The sequence below is a fragment of the Onychostoma macrolepis genome, chromosome 24, assembly GCF_012432095.1.
Source record: "Onychostoma macrolepis isolate SWU-2019 chromosome 24, ASM1243209v1, whole genome shotgun sequence".
Taxonomy (NCBI): domain Eukaryota; kingdom Metazoa; phylum Chordata; class Actinopteri; order Cypriniformes; family Cyprinidae; genus Onychostoma; species Onychostoma macrolepis.
Window position 1 is genome coordinate 21,306,137 of NC_081178.1, and position 19,849 is coordinate 21,325,985.

Here is a 19,849-nt window from a genome sequence, read left to right on the forward strand (position 1 = left end):
GCAGGACAGGTATGGGGGTGTGAAGATGACTGTTAATGTGGACTGGCTGCGTCTGGCTAAGATGAGCATGTTTAGATACCAATTCTGCATTCAAACACACAGGCTTTAGCAGGAAAGAGATGCATCTGTCACTGTAATGGATAACAGTAATCTTATTCTGTATCTATATATTAATGAATAATGCTTAGTAGTTATGTCTTTCAGCAGTAATTATCCAGAAAAAAAAACAGCCCATAAATGTATCGAATTTACTAAAGAAGTTGTGTTATTACAGCTGAATTATACAGTAATTAGAATGTCCAAGAACATTAAATTATAAACACCTAGTATTTAATGTGTATCATCTGTATTCTTTAGTTTAATATGTAAAATTATAATAAGTTTTACATTTTATAGCCACAACTGCTTGAATGGTTATGCACAAAAACCTTCTGGGAAAGTTTCATTTCACCTCATCAAATCGCAGAAGTGACATAATGCATAATTTAATTTGAGAGTAATACAACATAATTATCAGTTTGTTTAAATTGTGCTCTTTTTCAAATATCCTCTAGGCATGTTTTTAAAATTAAATCCTACTGATTGATTTTCATAATTCCCCTAAGGTAAAGTGATACAGATATTTTTTTTTTTTTTTTTAACCTTTATTTAACCAGGATGAGACTCATTGAGATTAAAAATCTCTTTTTCAAGAGTGTCCTGGCCAAGACAGGCAGCAGTACAACCATACATACATACAAACATAAAATACACAAAAATAATAATAACATAAAGCAACTGAAATAACAAACTCTTTAAAGTCAACCACAATCCTTAACACATCAGGCAAAACATCTACAGCCAGATGTGGCTGCCTCCAAGTCAGTTAACATCCTTTTAAAAGCGACCAGAGACCAACTTATTGAGTTTCATGGATTTCTTGTTCCATGTAGAGGGAGCAGAATACTTAAACGCCTTTTTTCCAAGCTCAGTTCTAACATTTAGATATGTAGATATGTATGTACCATATGTTATGGTAATACCAATGTACTACTTTGATATACAGTGGGGCAAAAAAGTATTTAGTCAGCCACCAATTGTGCAAGTTCTCCCACTTAAAAAGATGAGAGAGGCCTGTAATTTTCAACATAGGTATACCTCAACTATGAGACAAAATGAGAAAAAAAAATCCAGAAATCACATTGTAGGATTTTTAAAGAATTTATTTGCAAATTATGGTTGAAAATAAGTATTTGGTCAATAACAAAATTTCATCTCAATACTTTGTTATATACCCTTTGAGGGTAATGACAGAGGTCAAAAGTTTTCTGTAAGTCTTCACAAGGTTTTCACACACTGTTGCTGGTATTTTGGCCCATTCCTCCATGCAGATCTCCTCTAGAGCAGTAATGTTTTGGGGCTGTCGCTGGGCAACACGGACTCCAAAGATTTTCGATGGGGTTGAGATCTGGAGACTGGCTAGGCCACTCCAGGACCTTGAAATGCTTCTTACGAAGCCACTACTTCATTGCCCGGGCGGTGTGTTTGGGATCATTGTCATGCTGAAAGACCCAGCCACGTTTCATCTTCAATGCCCTTGCTGATGGAAGGAGGTTTTCACTCAAAATCTCACGATACATGGCCCCATTCATTCTTTCGTTTACGGATCAGTCGTCCTGGTCCCTTTGCAGAAAAACAGCCCCAAAGCATGATGTTTCCACCCCATGCTTCACAGTAGGTATGGTGTTCTTTGGATGCAACTCAGCATTCTTTCTCCTCCAAACACGACAAGTTGAGTTTTTACCAAAAAGTTATATTTTGGTTTCATCTGACCATATGATCATCCAAATGCTCTCTAGCAAACTTTAGACGGGCCCGGACATGTACTGGCTTAAGCAGGGGGACACGTCTGGCACTGCAGGATTTGAGTCCCTGGCGGCGCAGTGTGTTACTGATGGTAGCCTTTGTTACTTTGGTCCCAGCTCTCTGCAGGTCATTCACTAGGTCCCCGTGTGGTTCTGGGATTTTTGCTCACAGTTCTTGTGATCATTTTGACCCCACGGGTGAGATCTTCGTGGAGCCCCAGATCGAGGAGATTATCAGTGGTCTTGTATGTTTTCCATTTTCTAATAATTGCTCCCACAGTTGATTTCTTCACACCAAGCTGCTTACCTATTGCTCTTCCCAGCCTGGTGCAGGTCTACAATTTTGTTTCTGGTGTCCTTTGACAGCTCTTTGGTCTTGGCCATGGTGGAGTTTGAAGTTGGACTGTTTGAGGTTGTGGACAGGTGTCTTTTATACTGATAACGAGTTCAAACAGATGCCATTAATACAGGTAACGAGTGGAGGACAGAGGAGCCTCTTAAAGAAGAAGTTACAGGTCTGTGAGAGCCAGAAATCTTGCTTGTTTGTAGGTGACCAAATACTTATTTTACAGAGGAATTTACCAATTAATTCTTTAATTTTCTGATTTTTTTTTTCTCATTTTGTCTCTCATAGTTGAGGTATACCTATGATGAAAATTACAGGCCTCTCTCTTCTTTTTAAGTGGGAGAACTTGCACAATTGTTGGCTGACTAAATACTTTTTTGCCCCACTGTATGCCATCATACTTAGTGATAACATTTAGCTCATACAGTACCATGATATTTACATGGGACTTCAAGGTACTTCAAATTGAACTTTATGGTATTATTTTTGGTAAGTATCCAAACATACAGGTGCATCTCAATAAATTAGAATGTTGTGGAATTATTTCAGTAATTCAACTCAAACTGTGAAACTCATGTATTAAATAAATCAACATGATCTCACAGAATTCCGTGTAATGTTCACGGACTTAATTAACCTCCGAATCTGTGGTGGCATCACGGAATCGCCGAAAATTCCGTGATGGGCTCACAGAAAAAATTCTGTGATGGGCTCACAGAAGTGATACCAATGTAAGTCAGTGACAGGCATCAGCCGTGCTCCATGCACGGAAACCCTTAGCATCAATATGCCGACGCGATACTGGCAAATTTATCGTCATCATTATTGTTCAGAACTGGGTAGGTTTAGGGTAGGGGTGGGGTCAGGTACTCCAGTGAAAGTATAACTGCATCGGAGTCACTCTTTTTACGTGGTCCGATGCAGCACTGGTGTTGAACCAGTGAATCCGTGCATGGACCACGGCTGATGCCTTCTGTGAGCCCATCACGGACGTTTCGGCGATTCCGTGATGCCACCACAGATTCGGGGTTAATTAAGTCCGTGAACATTACACGGAATTCTGTGAGATCAGGTTGAATAAATTCAATGCACACAGACTGGAGTAGTTTAAGTCTTTGGTTCTTTTAATTGTGATGATTTTGGCTCACATTTAACAAAAACCCACCAATTCACTATCTCAACAAATTACAATACTTCATAAGACCAATAAAAAAAAAGCATTTTAAGTGAATTGTTGGCCTTCTGGAAAGTATGTTCATTTACTGTACATGTACTCAATACTTGGTAGGGGCTCCTTTTGCTTTAATTACTGCCTCAATTCGGCGTGGCATGGAGGTGATCAGTTTGTGGCACTGCTGAGGTGGTATGGAAGCCCAGGTTTCTTTGACAGTGGCCTTCAGCTCATCTTTCCTTTTTTTGGTCTCTTGTTTCTCATTTTCCTCTTGACAATATCCCATAGATTCTCTATGGGGTTCAGGTCTGGTGAGTTTGCTGGCCAGTCAAGCACACCAACACCATGGTCATTTAACCAACTTTTGGTGCTTTTGGCAGTGTGGGCAGGTGCCAAATCCTGCTGGAAAATGAAATCAGCATCTTTAAAAAGCTGGTCAGCAGAAGGAAGCATGAAGTGCTCTAAAGTTTCTTGGTAAACGGGTGCAGTGACTTTGGTTTTCAAAAATCACAATGGACCAACACCCCAACATTTCACCCCAAATCATCACAGACTGTGGAAACTTAACACTGGACTTCAAGCAACTTGGGCTATGAGCTTCTCCACCCTTCCTCCAGACTCTAGGACCTTGGTTTCCAAATGAAATACAAAACTTGCTCTCATCTGAAAAGAGGACTTTGGACCACTGGGCAACAGTCCAGTTCTTCTTCTCCTTAGCCCAGGTAAGACGCCTCTGATGTTGTCTGGAGAGGACAACTGTAGCCAAATTCCTTGATATGTCTGTGTGTGGTGGCTCTTGATGCCTTGACCCCAGCCTCAGTCCATTCCTTGTGAAGTTCACCCAAATTCTTGAATCGATTTTGCTTGACAATCCTCATAAGGCTGCGGTTCTCTTGGTTGGTTGTGCGTCTTTTTCTTCCACTCAACTTTCTGTTAGCATGCTTGGATACAGCACTCTGTGAACAGCCAGCTTCTTTGGCAATGAATGTTTGTGGCTTACCCTCCTTGTGAAGGGTGTCAATGATTGTCTTCTGGACAGCTGTCAGATCAGCAGTCTTCCCCATGTTTGTATAGCCTAGTGAACCAAATTGAGACACCATTTTGAAGGCACAGGGAACATTTGCAGGTGTTTTGAGTTGATTAGCTGATTGGCATGTCACCATATTCTAATTCGTTGAGATAGTGAATTGGTGGGTTTTTGTTAAATGTGAGCCAAAATCATCACAATTAAAAGAACCAAAGACTTAAACTACTTCAGTATGTGCGCATTGACTTTATTTAATACACGAGTTTCACAATTTGAGTTGAATTACTGAAATAAATGAACTTTTCCACGACATTCTAATTTATTGAGATGCACCTGTATTTGTTGGACTTTGGGGGTTGGCCAACTTGTATTAAGGTTTTAAAAAAAAAGGCAAATTAAATTGTTTGTGCTGTCATTAAACCACATAAACCAGCATTATATCTGCCACTTTGCTCCCTATATATAAGTCCAAGGTTACTAAACAACCCATATCAGTCATAAACCACTACTTTTTGTTGGGAGCGAATTATTTGCAGTTGGTTTTCAAAATTGTATTGTATGAAAGCTTCAGATGTACAAGACTGGAAGTAATCTTCTCAGTGAGAGGTTTTGTCCTTGTGTCCTTTAAATGTACTTCCGATCTCAGACATTTATAAACATTGTAGTTCTTTGAAGCCATGAAGTTCAACATGTGCTCAGCAGAATATTTACAAGACGCTGTGCCCCTGAACATCTCCACCACTTATCTTTGTTCTCTGATGATCACAGTGCAAATAGATATTTCTGAGACCTTTTTGTTGACTCTAGAAGTCTTCATGGAGGGAATCACATGATCAAATGTCAGTTAGTTTTGTATATTATCTTTGTTAAGCACAGTATCAATACTGTTACCCTGGGGAAACGGATCGCAAGTGGGGCTTTTTTCTGCTATTGCACAGCAGAATCGGATCTTGGATCGTGTTCAGTATATTAGACCTGTCTGGACAAATTATCTCATGTTTACGTGGTGTGAAACTTTACCTTAGTCTCAAGATGTGGGGCTGAGGAGGGTTAGTTAACATGTCCCACATAGTCCTGTAACCTTATCTCAAAAGACAATACCATGACTTTCTGAGCCAATCATTGTAAATAAAATAGAATGAAAAATAATAATTAAAATTTAAAGAAAGAAAGGGTATGATATTGCCTGTGCATAATATAAAGTTGTTTTACTGATGTCAGACATCACACAGTCTTCCGCATGTGTCTGAAAGCATGCAAAGTCTGGTATTAAAATAAAAAAAATCTAGCCTCGGGCAAATATGCATGTGACTATTTAATTGTTTTATTTGTGTTAAACATGTTTCAGAATCAGAGATGCACTTAAAAATGTCTGAAAGTCATTGCATTGGACAACTAAATATTAAAGTTGTTAAAAAAAGTGTTTTAAGCAAATAAAAAAGTTTCAAATGATAAAACAATAGAACATACTCTGTAATAAATAATAAAAAAAAAGGTCAGAAAAAAATAAATCTCGGAGAATAGCTCTAGAATTATTTGTTTACAGATGCCACTTGTTTGTACAGATGTTGAATTTTATAACAAAGCGATAAAGTCTTACTTGTTCAAATACTGACACTGTCCAAAAAAAATCATGCTTATAAAGATGTCTGCATATTTCAGCTGAATTGGAAACCTATTTTTGATGAAAATGGAAAAAAGCAAGTTTTTCCCAGACTCCATGAAGAAACCACATTCTATTATTTTTTTCTTTTCCAAACACAGTTACCACAAATTACAAAAGCTATTTTCTTCCTTTGCAAAGCGTTAAGCAAGTTTCTCCTGCTGCGGTAAAGGGAATGATCTTTTTTTTCTTATTCGTGTTTCCCTAAAGAGCTTTGCATTTCTGTATGCAAACTCCTGCATGCAAAATCCACAGTCAGCAATCCAAATGTGGAAGTTAATCCTCTGGCTGGAATCACAGCCGAGCATTCAAGCTGTCAGCAGCAAGTCGAGGAGATGGGGGAATGCAGGGGGGTTAAATTGCCATGGTTACAGTCGTCCCCTCTGAACTGTAATTTTCCGTATTTCGGTAGGATCCGGGAAGAAGGCTCCTCCGCGTTGAGTGACCTTTGATTACAGAGAGGACTCACACAAATTGGGTCCTCCACTTTGCTGGCTGCTCATCAGGCCCGGTGCTTGTTCTGCCTCTCTTTTGTGTTGTGGGTTCTAATTATGGATATGAAGGGAACCGCTTTCATCTGTACTCACCGGTTCCTCATCGTATAAGGGGCCGACTCCGCTCCGTCATATTAAAACTTCAAAGATATCGGAAATGATCTCTATTCAGTTTTGTTCAAGTTGGCTTGTAGGCTCCAGTTGGTGGTTAATGGCTGATAGGACTGACGACAGCGGTTCATTGTTGTAGTTTCAAATGAAACAGTACGTCTCTGTACCACTGTTATTCTTTCAGTTCATTTAAAATGCCTGGATTTTTGCAGATATAGCTTGTAAAAGCCTGCTTGATGAAGTGGATTTATTGACTGGATTCTTAAAAACTGGAAATAATTAATATAACATGGTGCTTAAATCATTGCTCAAGTTATTTGCAAAACCCTGTAATATGATTCTGTAGGTAACATTAGTTAATGCAATGGCTAACATGACATCATTTGTAGTATTCATTAATCTCTGTTTGTTGTTGTTGTTGTTTTCGCGTATGCATTTTACACATTTTAACATCTTAATTTGCATAAATAAATATTAATGTAAAAGAAAACATTAGTTAGCAATGGGCAATAGGATATTTGCAAATGTTCATTGTAGTTTTTTTTTAATTTATTTTTTATTTTATTTTTTAAGAACAGTATACACTACTGTTCAAATGTCTGGAGTTTTTACTGAAAACAATACTATTGACAGCAAAGACTTATTCATTGTTACAAAGAAATAAAATAAATAATAAATAAAAAAATTATATACAAATTTTGTTCTTTTGAACAGATTCAGTTTCCACAAAAATGTGAAGCAGAACAACTGTTTTCAACATTTATAACCAAAATCAGCATATTAGAACGATATCTGAAGGATCACACGGCACTGAAGACTGGAATAAAAGAAAAGAAAAGAAAATAAAAAAGCTATTTAAAAACATTTTATAATTTTACTCTTTTTCCTGTATTTTGGATCAAATAAATGCAGCCTTGCTGAGCACAAGTGTTTTTTCAAAAACATTTAAAAAAACAACAACTTACTGACACTAAAATTAACATTTTCTGAGTGTTGGGGTTGCTTAAAATTACTATAATATTCTACTAGATATTGCCTGGCTACCTCCAATATATTTAATAAAGTACTTGACAAATAAGGAGATTTCTGTGACGTTCAAGCAACATTTACTCTTGGAACAACTATAATGTAGTTACTATAAGTCAATTTTATTTCAACACATTGTTTCAAACTGTTATTGTCAATGTCTTTATATGTAACTATATACAACTTGACACATTGTGGTTAAAACAACAGATCAGATAGCACATTGCCCTGCTGTTTAATTTCACTCATTCACTCTAATCTGGTCAAAGTGGTGGCTGTGGTTGTTGGCCTTGTTTCCTGTATTGAATGGCGGGTTCTTTGGCGCACCCTTTGAAACAAAGCCCTTTTCGAACCATGTCTGATGTGTCAAGCTTGTGCCCATCATTAATTCACAATGAGGTTTAAAATGCCATTGTTTGTCAGGGCTTTTTCATTAAACGTTGTGGGAAAACGGACACCTAGCTCATTATTTGAGTGCAAATGATAAGGTCGCTTGAACAAAAGAGGTGTTTTTCTAGAAAGGTGTGAGGGCCACACACACACACACACACACACACACACAGTTCAAAGAAAGCAAGTGATTTGATCGTCTGCTACACTTAACAAAACATTCAGCTCAAATTAAATATTCAAAGTCTGAAGCTCCAGGTATGTTACTCCAACTAGTAAATGAGGGCTTAAAGGGATAGTTCACCCAAAAATGACAATTCTGTCATCATTTACTCACTTTAATGTCATTCCAACCCTATTAGACTTTTGTTCATCTTCAGAAAACAAATGAAGATACTTTTAATGAAATCTGAGAGATTTCCGTACCTCCATTAAGAGTCTACGCAACTAACTTTGACACTTCCTGAAGAGACTCTATCACTTTATATGATGAATAGGTTTAATTTAGGCTTTTATTTACACATTTGCATTTATCAGCGAACATAATCATAAGCTCAGCTGTACTTGCTTGATGCGCAAGAACAAATCTCATTGGTTTTTACAGAAGCTCAAACGTGCTGTGTAACACACAAGAATCCACCTCATTGGTTCTCAAACGTCAAGCAAGCGTGCTTGAGTTTTGGTTTGCCATAACCTATGTGTGCATTGATTAATGTTTTTATGGAAATGGCATGAAGTAGAGTAAATAATGACAGAATTTTCATTTTTGGGTGAACTATCTCTTTATGGGCCAGATTTACTAATAGCTTGCGTCAGTGCAAACCGTATTTTGGCGTTAAAATATTACCGTCGGGATTTACTAAAGATGCACAGTGAAGAATTTGCGCTGAAAAGGCGTGGACACAGTTATTTTTGCGCCTGACCTTATTGAATATGCATTTGTTGGAGTTTCCCTTTCAGACACAAAATTTATGGGAGGAGTATTAAAATGAATCACGCAACGCGATTTACTAACATTTGCGCTCGTCAAATTACTGGTATTTGCGCCGTTATTTAATGCTCAAAAAAGCATGTCTTAAGCAATTTTGCACTTGAAATGGCTGCATTTGTTGTTGCTAGGAGGAGGCACCACAGAGAACAGAGAATTTTTTCTACACATATTAATTATTTGGAATGCCAGAAGAACACATTATCCGAATCCGAACATATCCTTGCGCTAATTTACGCTGCTCTTAGTAGATTGCTTTGGTCATTATGGAAATGAGATGTTACATCTGTGTTCTTTAATTTGCGTATTGTCAGTAAATCACCCTGCAGAAATGTCCACGCCCATCGGCGCTGTTCTGGAGTTGCGCTCTTGTGCTAATTTGCCCTGTTTAGTAAATCTGGCCCTAAGAGTGTATACCTGCAAATCAAAGCTTCTTCTGCTGCTGCTTCTTTTTCTTTTTTTCCCTTTTTTAAGCCTGCATGTTAAGACTTTGAAAGGCATCAGCCATGCTGGCAGTGGGAGCTGAGGAAAGATGGCAGAATTAGTCTTGAGTCTTTTCATCCGTACGTGAGGAATTATGTTGATGACACGTCAGTAGATGACATTAATAACATATCCTCTGCAGCCTGAGGTAATCCAGAGTGATACGGTCTAAAAATAAAACAATATCAGGAAGAAATTAAATGAAAAGGTTTAATTTAAAAGGTTCCGCTTTTAATTCCTGTACAGAATTAATGATTTTATCACATCATTTTAAACCAACATGAATTTCTTTCTTCTTTGAAGCACAGCATGAGATTGTTTAGCAGAATGTTCATACTCATATTTACATATAATTGAAGTGAATGGGTGGGCTATTTAGCTCCAAAAATGGTCGTAAAAGTAGTCCATTTAACTCATGCACTCATGAAGTTCCAAGTCTCCATATAGGCTACTTCATAATATATAATAACCTCATTCTGGACTACTACAATAGTTTCAGATTGAGAGTTTCATCAGGAACGGCAACATCTGTCTGGCAACGGCTAGAGAAGGGCATCATTACCGGCTGCACAATCTCGGTACTACTCTTCGCTCTAGCCATGAACATGATCCTCAAATCAGCAGAGGTGGAATGTAGAGGCCCCATGTCTAAATCTGGTACTCGGCAGCCACCCATAAGAGCCTTTATGGATGACCTAACTGTGACAACAGCTTCAGTTCCAGGGTGCAGATAGCTTCTTCAGGGGCTCCAACGTCTCATCCTATGGGCAAGGATGAGTTTTAAGCCAGCCAAATCCAGGTCCTTGGTCTTAAAGAAAGGCAAATTGGCCGACCGGTTCCGCTTTACCCTGCAGGGGTCACAAATTCCATCAGTAACAGAAAGACCAGTCAAGAGCTTGGGGAAGAGCTTGAAGGCCTCAGCCGCTCTCCAACAAACCAGGAACGACGTGGCGAACTGGCTCACTGCAGTCAACAAGTCAGGGCTTCCAGGAAAGTATAAAACCTGGATGTACCAGCACGGAATCCTGCCGAGGCTTCTTTGGCCCCTTCTCGTATACGAGGTACCCATGACATGCCCGGGAGGTCTTGATGTACCGAGATTCCTCAGACACCAAAGTCTCCTCAGCTGGAATCTGCGTTAAGACGGGAAGGAAGTGGCAAGCACAAAAAGCGGTGGACAGAGCAGAGGTACGGCTGAGGCATGGTGTCTTGGTAGGCAACGTGGTGGTGGGACGTGCAGGCCTGGGCAGTTTTTCTAAGCCATGCTATGACAAAGCAAGAGGGAGGGAGAAGCGTCAATTGGTGCAGAATGAGGTGTGGGCAGAGGTGGAGGAAGATCGCCTGACCAAGATGGTCGGTATGCGACAGCAAGGCGCCTGGACTAGGTGGAAGAACGCAGAGCAGCGCAAGATCACCTGGGCAGAGTTGTGGAGCTCTGAACCACTGCGCATTAAGTTCCTCATCAGTTCGGTGTATGACCTTCTACCCAGTCCATCCAACCTACATCGCTGGGGCTTGGTAGACTCACCAGCATGCCAACTGTGCCAAAGGAGTAGCACACTGGAGCATATCCTCAGCTGCTGTCCAAAGGCTTTGGGGGATGGGCGGTACCGCTGGTGCCATGATCAGGTCCTCAGGGCTTTGGCAGATACAATCACCGCAGCGATTCAGAGCAGTAAGAGTCAGCATCCCTCCAAGCGAACCATGTCCTTTGTCAGAGCTGGGGAGAAGGCACAACAGCAGCCACGCTCCCCAGGTGGGCTCCTCGCCAATGCAAGAGACTGGCACCTTCGAGTGGACCTGGGAAGGCAGCTCAAGTTCCCGAATTACATCACGGCAACTTCACTCCGCCCAGACATGGTGATAACATCGGAGTCGACCAGGCAGGTGGTCATAGTGGAGCTTACTGTCCCCTGGGAAGACAGATTGGAGGAGGCAAATGAGCACAAGAGAGCCAAGTATGCGGAGTTGGTGGAGGAGTGCAGGAGCGGCAGCTGGAAAGCACGCAGTGAGCCAGTGGAGGTCGGTTGCCAGGGCTTTGCTGGACAGTCGTGTCTCCGAACACTCAAACTCCTTGGAGTTAAAGGTCAACTGTGCAGACGAGCCATAAAGAACATCTCTCAGGCTGCCGAAAAAGCCTCACGATGGCTGTGGATCCGGAGGGGGGATCCATGAAGTAGCATGCCACTTGGACACAGGCTGGGGACTGATCACCCCCGGCAAGGTTGCCCGGGCGAGGGTGTCTGTTGATTAAAGACCCGAAACACCTGTTGACCTTGGGTTCTTCACTGATGACATGTCCAAGTAGCACTAGACGGTGTATGTTAGAACCATATACACTTCGAATTGAGTTCGGAGTTCGAATTGGCTTGCCAGTGTAAACTGTCTGTCTGTGCAGGTTAGATGCAAGTAAAAACATGAACACACAGGAGACCTGCTTTATAGTACAAATTGAAGTTGTAAATTTAATTGAAAGTAACAATGACACTTTTTCATGTTTAATATTGTAAAGAAACTTATTGTATAAAGTGTTATATAATTAAATATGACTTGACTTGACTGCCGAATTACTATGATCGGATGCTTTCTTAACTGCTGTTTTCTCACCGCTGTTTCTTCAGAACTTTTTCTGCCTCTACATCCATACAGCTACTGATTCTCTCGTTGTCTTTGTTGGTAAAGCAAGAAAAAAAAGTCTGGCACTTTTGATGACTTCACTGAATAGACCTGAACCTGGATGTTAATGTTGCAGTACCTGAAGGAAGTGTTTAGTAAAACATTCAAGTTGCTTGCTGTCAGATAAATGTCTCACTCTCTCTGTCTGTAGGTGTCAGGGTGAAATTTAATGATGGCAGGTGATCTCAGGCTGATATCATGACGTAATGAGGTCAGCTTTGCTCTTTACTCTTCATGGAAGCACTGTACAAATTTAACAGTAGGAACTGAGATTCAAACTAACTTTGGATAATTTATGTCTGTGATTTTCGTGCTGGCATAATTGTTTTCTTTTGTAATTGTGAATATTGCGAATGATTGTGTTTTAAGTGTGATACAATGGCATTTGTTGTGAGGTAAAAAATAAGACCAGGAGCGCATTGACACACACACATAAAATATAGGTTATTTATGAGTGCCTTTAACATCTATTGAACTTTTCCATTGCTCTAAAGGTTCTTTGTAGTTGAAAAAAGGTTTATTAGATTATTAAAATGTTCTTAATGCTAAGAAAAAAATGGCTTTTTTTCAGAACTTTTTTGCTGAAGGGTTCTTTAAGGAACCCAAAATGGTACATCTGTGGCATAACTATGAAAAACTTATTTTGGAACCTTCATTTTTAGGAGTGTAGAGTGCATTTTTGAGTCCATATTGACTAAGGGTTCGTTTTATTGAACAATCTGATTACCAATTACACCTGCATCAGCAACTCAAATGAAGAACATGTTTGCTGCCGCCTCTGTGCTTGACTCTGAAGCATGTACTGTAGCTATAAATGAAATGGGCAGCTCCCTGCAGTTAACTCAATTAACTTTGGTAAACAGTACTGAAACAGGAAGGTGTGCTAAGATGCCAAAGGCCCCTCTGGCACAATAATAATGAGATTTTAAAATGGGCCCGGAGCTGTGGGAATACTCCATTTCACACCCATCAACAAACATTTTTTGTTCAAGTGTCTACGTTTCACCTTTCTTGTTCAGCCCAATGACAAATGACCCTTTCAGCCCACCATTTACCAAACTTGGACGTCCAGAACAAGTTAAATTGAATGCTGTGTTGCCCTTTTTGAGAGGGGTTATGAAAGAAAAAAAGACAGGAAAGAGGTAAACAAAATTTAGTAGTGTTTCTAAATGTATTGCAGAGAGTGAGACAGAGCTTTGTTAAAGGTATAGCTAACCCAAAAATTAGGCCATCCAAGATGAGTTTGTTTCTTCATCAGAACAGATTTGAAGAAATTTAGCATTATAGCAATTGCTCAGTAATGGATATTCTGCAGTGAATGGGTGCCGTCATAATGAGAGTCCAAACAGCTGATAAAAACATCACACACGAGTAATCCACACGACTCCAGTCCATCGATTAATGTTTTGTGAAGCAAAAAGTTGTCTGAATCAGGATAGAAAAATGCACAGATCAAGCACCTAAACAAATATGTCTGTGGATTACAGGACAAAAGGGGAGGGGCTTTTCACTCGAGGAAGCATTGTTATGAATTATGGGTTCATATTTTGGCCAGAAGCTACAGTTTGGAGTTTAATTGCCTTAATGATAGATTTGTTTCTTACAAACATGCAGGCTGTACCTCATTTTGACGGCACCCATTCAATGCCAAGGGTCCATTGGTGAGCAAGTGTCTTGCTTTCTCAATCTTCTCAAAAAATCGTGTTTTGATTAAGAAATAAACTCATCTATATCTTGCATGGCCTGAGGGTGAGTTAATTTTCAGCAAATATGCAGAGAATTTACCATTGCTCTTGGAATTTTCTTGAACAAAATCCAGTCATTTCAATAGGAATCCAGGCATTCTGGAACTGTGCGCAAAATATTTCCCCATGCAGATTTCGTGATGGCCTCAAGTTGTTGTCAGTAAGTGCGTTTAGTGGTTATTAATGACTCATTCTGATGGTTTCATCACTACACCAGTTGATGGCGACAGATGTCGTTTTGAATGAGTCATTGAATCATTCAGCCAACTTGTTCAAAAACACTGATTCATTCTGAGCTGTAACTTCACTACTGAGAGTTGCTCCGACACATGAAAACCAGTCTGCAGTGAGTTTGTTTTTTAAATATTTTAATTGACAAAGCAAAAAGAGACAAAGCAACTCACAATTATGTGTCTAAAATGCAAGTAATATTATTTAATTTATTGAACAATCACAGTCGCAATTGTGCTGTTAGTCTTTGTTTTTAACAAACAAAAAGAGTCCATTCACACAGACCACATTTTTCTTTCAATGCACTGATTTTCCGTCATTTATTTTTTTATGTAAACATGCACTAGACAGACATGTTTGACCACTGCACTTGTACATCACATCTTCTTGTGCTTGTCACAGCATTCTACAAACACAGTGCTCAAGTTCAAAGAAGTTCAATTTAAAAAAAATAAATAAATGCATCTCTAGATCTTGCATTTCTTTCTGTTCCACTTCTCTGCACTTTGTGTTTTAAAACACATAAATGTATTTTGTGTGAATGACCACCAAGTGCTACATTTTGAGATGTAAATCCCCACAGGTTTGTGCTACAGACATAAATGATACCTCAAATTGCCTCAGTGGGGTGCTGTTACAAAAATTGGATCGAATACAGTTTTCCTCTAGCAGACAATATAAAACGGAAATTGAATATCATACATATTATATTTGACCTCCCACCAACAATCAGTGCATAACACCCTAGCATTCACATAGCAATGTGCTAAAACAGCTCAAAACACCATAGCAACTCCTTGCCAACACTCTCTCTCACATTTCAGAAAATGCAGAAATGCAGTTATTGCTGCAGTTCCGTTTGGTGCTGCTATAGTGACACAGAAATGACACAATTCAGCTTTACATATTTTCAGTTCTGCAGATGTTTGAGCTTTATGCGTAATCAGGGAAATCAAGTCTATCCACCCACCCATCCGAAGCCCTTGGGATGAGTCTTGGAAATAGAAGTAAATGTATTTGAAAATGTAAATGGCCTCTCGGGACATAAAGTGATGTGAGTCATTGATGTTCCCTTTGAAGTGTTCAGTGTTCTGCTGAAAGGCCGGATCAAGCAGATTGTTTTCAAAGGATTTGTAATTGGTTGCATTAGTAATGTTAGAGGCAATTTGCTGTTTTTTTCTTTATTGGTTAGACATGTTTTTTTCTTAAACTACAAGGTGCACATCTCTGTCTCTGTATTTCTATTTCTTTCAGCAAAATAGAAGAGAATAGATTTTGGGATATTGTGAATAAGAGACTGTCAAAGCATTCATAAAACATTTTGTCCCATTTCAATAGCAGCGGGCCAAAGACAGCCGTGTTTGCCTTTGGTCGATTTAAATGGCTCTAAATAAGAGGGTATTGTTGTTGCCTTGGCAACATGCTAGACAATTTTATGTAATTTCAAGAGGGCTTGCCTCAGAAAAAAGAACCATTTTTACCTCTGTGTCCTCTGACTGAAGGCAAGCATTTAGCATTGATCATAACCACAGCATCAACCCTTAATTAGTTTTATAGGATTCTGTTGCTTTAACAAACTGTGGGTTAGACTTTGTAATGCAATGGAAAATTGCATTTTAAGCATGCGATCCCGCACTATTTAAAATCTCTCTGGACATTACAAACAGCTGCAATCTTTGTAAATGTTCCTCTGTAAATTTCAGCATTTCCATGAGGAACCTGTTATTTGACCTTCTAGGTCTGCATAATGAAAGGGGAAAATAGTTGCACTGTAGTGTTGAAAGTGTCATGAAAAATTTGAAACGTGAGGCCTTTTAAAAGCAAATGCTCTTTAGAATGTTTGTTTCACCTTTTTATCTTTATTTATTTATTTTTTAGTGATTGATTGAACTTGATCTCTGTATGTTTGCATAAAATGTTTTTTTTTTCTTTCTTTTATCAGAAATGTTTTGTTTGTTTTTTCTAGAAACCGCACATATTACCATATATAATAGGTTACTCTCTGTTTGCATAAATGTCTTTTTATTTTATTTTATTTTTGCGGAATCAGGGTTTATTACCATAACTGGTTGATTGTTTTTAATTAATTCATGAATTTATTTATATATTATTTTTATCTTATTTAAGTATTTATTTTTAATATTATTATTTTACCAGAACAGGTTGTATTACCATATATATCTATAGGTTTTATTACCATATATAACAGATTGCTCTCTATATGTTTGGATAAAAGGTTTTTTTTTTTTTGTATGAATATTGTATTAGCACTCTGTTTGCATTTTTTTTTTTTTTGGATGAATGTTGTATTTGAATGTATTTCATGTATTCATGTAATTGTTTGCAGTTGTGTAACGGAGGGTCTGTCACAGATCTGGCTAAAGGTATGCTGAAAAGAGGAGATCGCATGGAGGAACCCATCATAGCCTACATCCTACATGAAGCTCTCATGGTAAAATCCAAAACCAGTGCCGATCCTCTATATTTTAAAATATTAACACAAATATATTCTTTCAGTGAGTTTAGGTCTGTAACATGTGCTCTTGTCTCTAAAGGGTCTCCAGCATTTACACGTTAATAAAACCATCCATCGAGACGTCAAGGGCAACAACATCCTGCTCACCACAGGAGGAGGAATCAAGCTGGTTGACTTCGGTGAGGAAGTTGTTCTTTTATTGGGAAGGGACTGCTGGCTGTGAAAAAGAAAGTCTGAATGATTGAGTGTGTGTGCTTGTGTGTGAGAGAGAGAACAGTAGCTGGAAAACGGTGTTTTATACATGGGTCAAAGCCATTACACGTGAACGTTTCAGTGCTAATTGAATAGCACTTATTTCTTCTCATCAAGAGCAGTGCATTTACATGTACGGTGATGATGGATGTCTAACACACTTGCATTATAGCCCCTGTCTATCATCATGTCATTGGGACAGAGGATATTGTCTGCATTCAATGATTTGCTTCTAGCTTTTCTTAACCAAATGAAGCTCTCTTAAATAAAGTGTTAAAACAGAGCTGCATGATGAGATGCAGTCATAAAGGATTTATTGATTCTAGTTCACCTTAATGATTTTTAACAGTTGCATTAAGAGTACTATTCACCACTTTAAGCTGCTTGTGTAAATGGTATCAAGTTATGTACTGTGTGAAGGTAGAAATGTGTCAACTGGTAGCGATTTTCCTATACCACTACCGTATATTAAATATATTTGTTTGGCACTCGATGGGCAGGACTGTAGGGTACATATTATTTACATAAGAGAATGTGAAGAAATGTCAAGTAATGTGAAAATACAATGTTTACTTGTTTACAGTTTATATATAGTTTATATGTTATATATTGCTATTGTTGACTAAAACTATTAAAATCATTTTCAACAATTGAAATAAAGCAGATTTTTTTAAATATATTTATACATGTATGTTATAAATATTACAAATTTTCAACTTAAACTGCTTAAACAAAAATTAGAATTGGCAACTAAATGAAATAAAATAAGTTGAAGTTGAAGTACTAAAATTACTTCAACAAAAACTGAAATAAAATAAATATAAAACAAAGCTAAATAGCAGTATATATAAACAAAACAAAAAATATATATATACAAAAAAATGACAAAAACATATCTTAACAAACTAAAATTAAAACAAAAACTGAAAATACAAAATAAAAGTGAATTCAAAATATTAATATGTACTTAAATATAACTTAAATAATACTAAAATAAATAAAATAGTTTACAGTGGCTTTGAATATGGTTCATCCAATTTGAGTCATTATTCGTGTTATAATGTAACTCAGGTGTTGCATAATGTAAAACTGTTTGTGCATTGGCACCAGATTCATCATTTATTTGCTATAAATAAACATCATCTGGTTTGTGTTTATTAAGTTCCAAATAAAATGAGAAAAAAAATGTTGTGGTACTGTAAATACACACATTCATATGCCAACCCCTGTAAATGAGAATTTATTTTTTATTTTATTGTTGCACAATTCTAGCATGCACAAACAAACAAACATAAAAATAACTGAATAAAATGTCCAAATTATATTTATTGGATCTAGAAGCTTTACCATATACCAGATATACTATACTTGGGGTTTAGTTTAGTTGTATATGAAAAAAAATAATAATAATAAAAATAATGAAATCACGTTTTCTAAGGCAGTATGATGTGCCTAACCACAACCTTTATGTTTCATTATATTCACAATACAACACTGCCTCTCTTAATTTATTACTTCTGTAATAAATGAATCTGTCCTCATCTGTGAAAAACTGCAGATGTCCCAAAACCATTCATTGAACCGAATGTCATAAAAAAAAAAATGTAAAAATCAAACGGTTATTCCCTTAAAAATTATACTAGCTCCAAATATAACCAGCTCTTGATTCCCAAGCATAAATACAACAGTGAAGCAGACTATTCCTGAATGCCTCTTTCTATTACTTATGAAAAACGTGTGGCCTTTTCATTGCGGCAGTAAGTGGAGTATTTTTAAGAGCTTCTTCCAGAACAGCCATATACAAGAGCTTATAAACCTTTAGAAAGCCAGTAAATGTTTTTCCTGGGAATAAACAGCCAATCGTAGGCTTTTGTGATATGGCACAGACTAATGTTTGCTATGCTCCGCACGTTCCCTTCACCCCCTTCACTATTAATTTCCAGCCTAAAATCCACTCTAAATGTAATCTCCTCTTATGTTATTCTCTAGGCCGCATTTAGCCCCTGAGAGGAGATAGTTGCCCCCCACCTCCCACCCCTCAAAGCCCCCCTCATAGGGGTATCAGCCCCAGAGCAGAGACACATAAAGCCCATAATTAGTCGACTGCATCCAAGGGACGGAGGAGATAACGGGACATCCTCCTTGTTTTAGGGAGGGGAAGGGGGATGGGCGTATGGAGAGACAGGAGAGGTGGAGAGAGAAAAGAGAAAGCGTGATAGAGTGATGAGTCATGCCAGAAACTCAAAACTGCTGTAGAAAAGTTGCTGTCAGCAGAAAGAGCTTTCTGTCAGAGTTTGTCAAGGACATTGACTGAGCTCCTCAGTGACATCACAGAAATGTGACCAATAGAATTGCAGGCAGTGTGTACAGAGCATCACTATGGCCTGCTTTGAAGGGTTCAGGGGTTCTGCATGTGCCCAGTTATGCACTAAATTGCTTTAACATACTCTTGCGCTTGATAACATGATGGCAACAAAATCATGTTTGTGGTTGTTAAAAGAGTCTTCCAGGTATAAGCTTTTGTGAAAAAGAAGTACACTTAGAAATGCTCTTAAAAAGAATTAATATTATGGAAATACAATTTAAAAGTATATATGTCAGTCCTCTGTCGTGTGTGTCATGTGTTCCTGCCTCTTGTGTCCATATTTGGTCTTGTTCCCAAAATGAAAATTGCCCTATGATTTACTCACTCTCGAGCCATCCTAGGTGTGTATGACTTTCTTCTTTTAGACAAATATAAGTGGAGTTATATTAAAATAATGTCCTGGCTCTTCCAAGCTTTATGATAGCAATGAATGGCTGTTGAGATTCAATAGTCCAATAGAAGTCCAATAAAGTGCATACATCATAAAAAGTACTCCCCATGGCTCCGGCAGGTTAATAAAGGCCTCCTGAAGTGAATTGATGCGTTTTTGTAAAAATATCT

The 19,849-nt window shown here is 38.2% G+C and overlaps 1 protein-coding gene across 1 annotated transcript in view; it reads left to right on the plus strand.

The window, feature by feature from the left end:
• Positions 1-19,849, plus strand: part of myo3a (myosin IIIA) — a 112,627-nt gene that overhangs the window by 35,623 nt on the left and 57,155 nt on the right. Inside the window, exons 5-6 of the mRNA XM_058766092.1 lie at positions 16,543-16,647; positions 16,751-16,850. Coding sequence (XP_058622075.1) covers positions 16,543-16,647; positions 16,751-16,850 — 205 coding nt within the window. The remainder of the gene's footprint in view (positions 1-16,542; positions 16,648-16,750; positions 16,851-19,849) is intronic.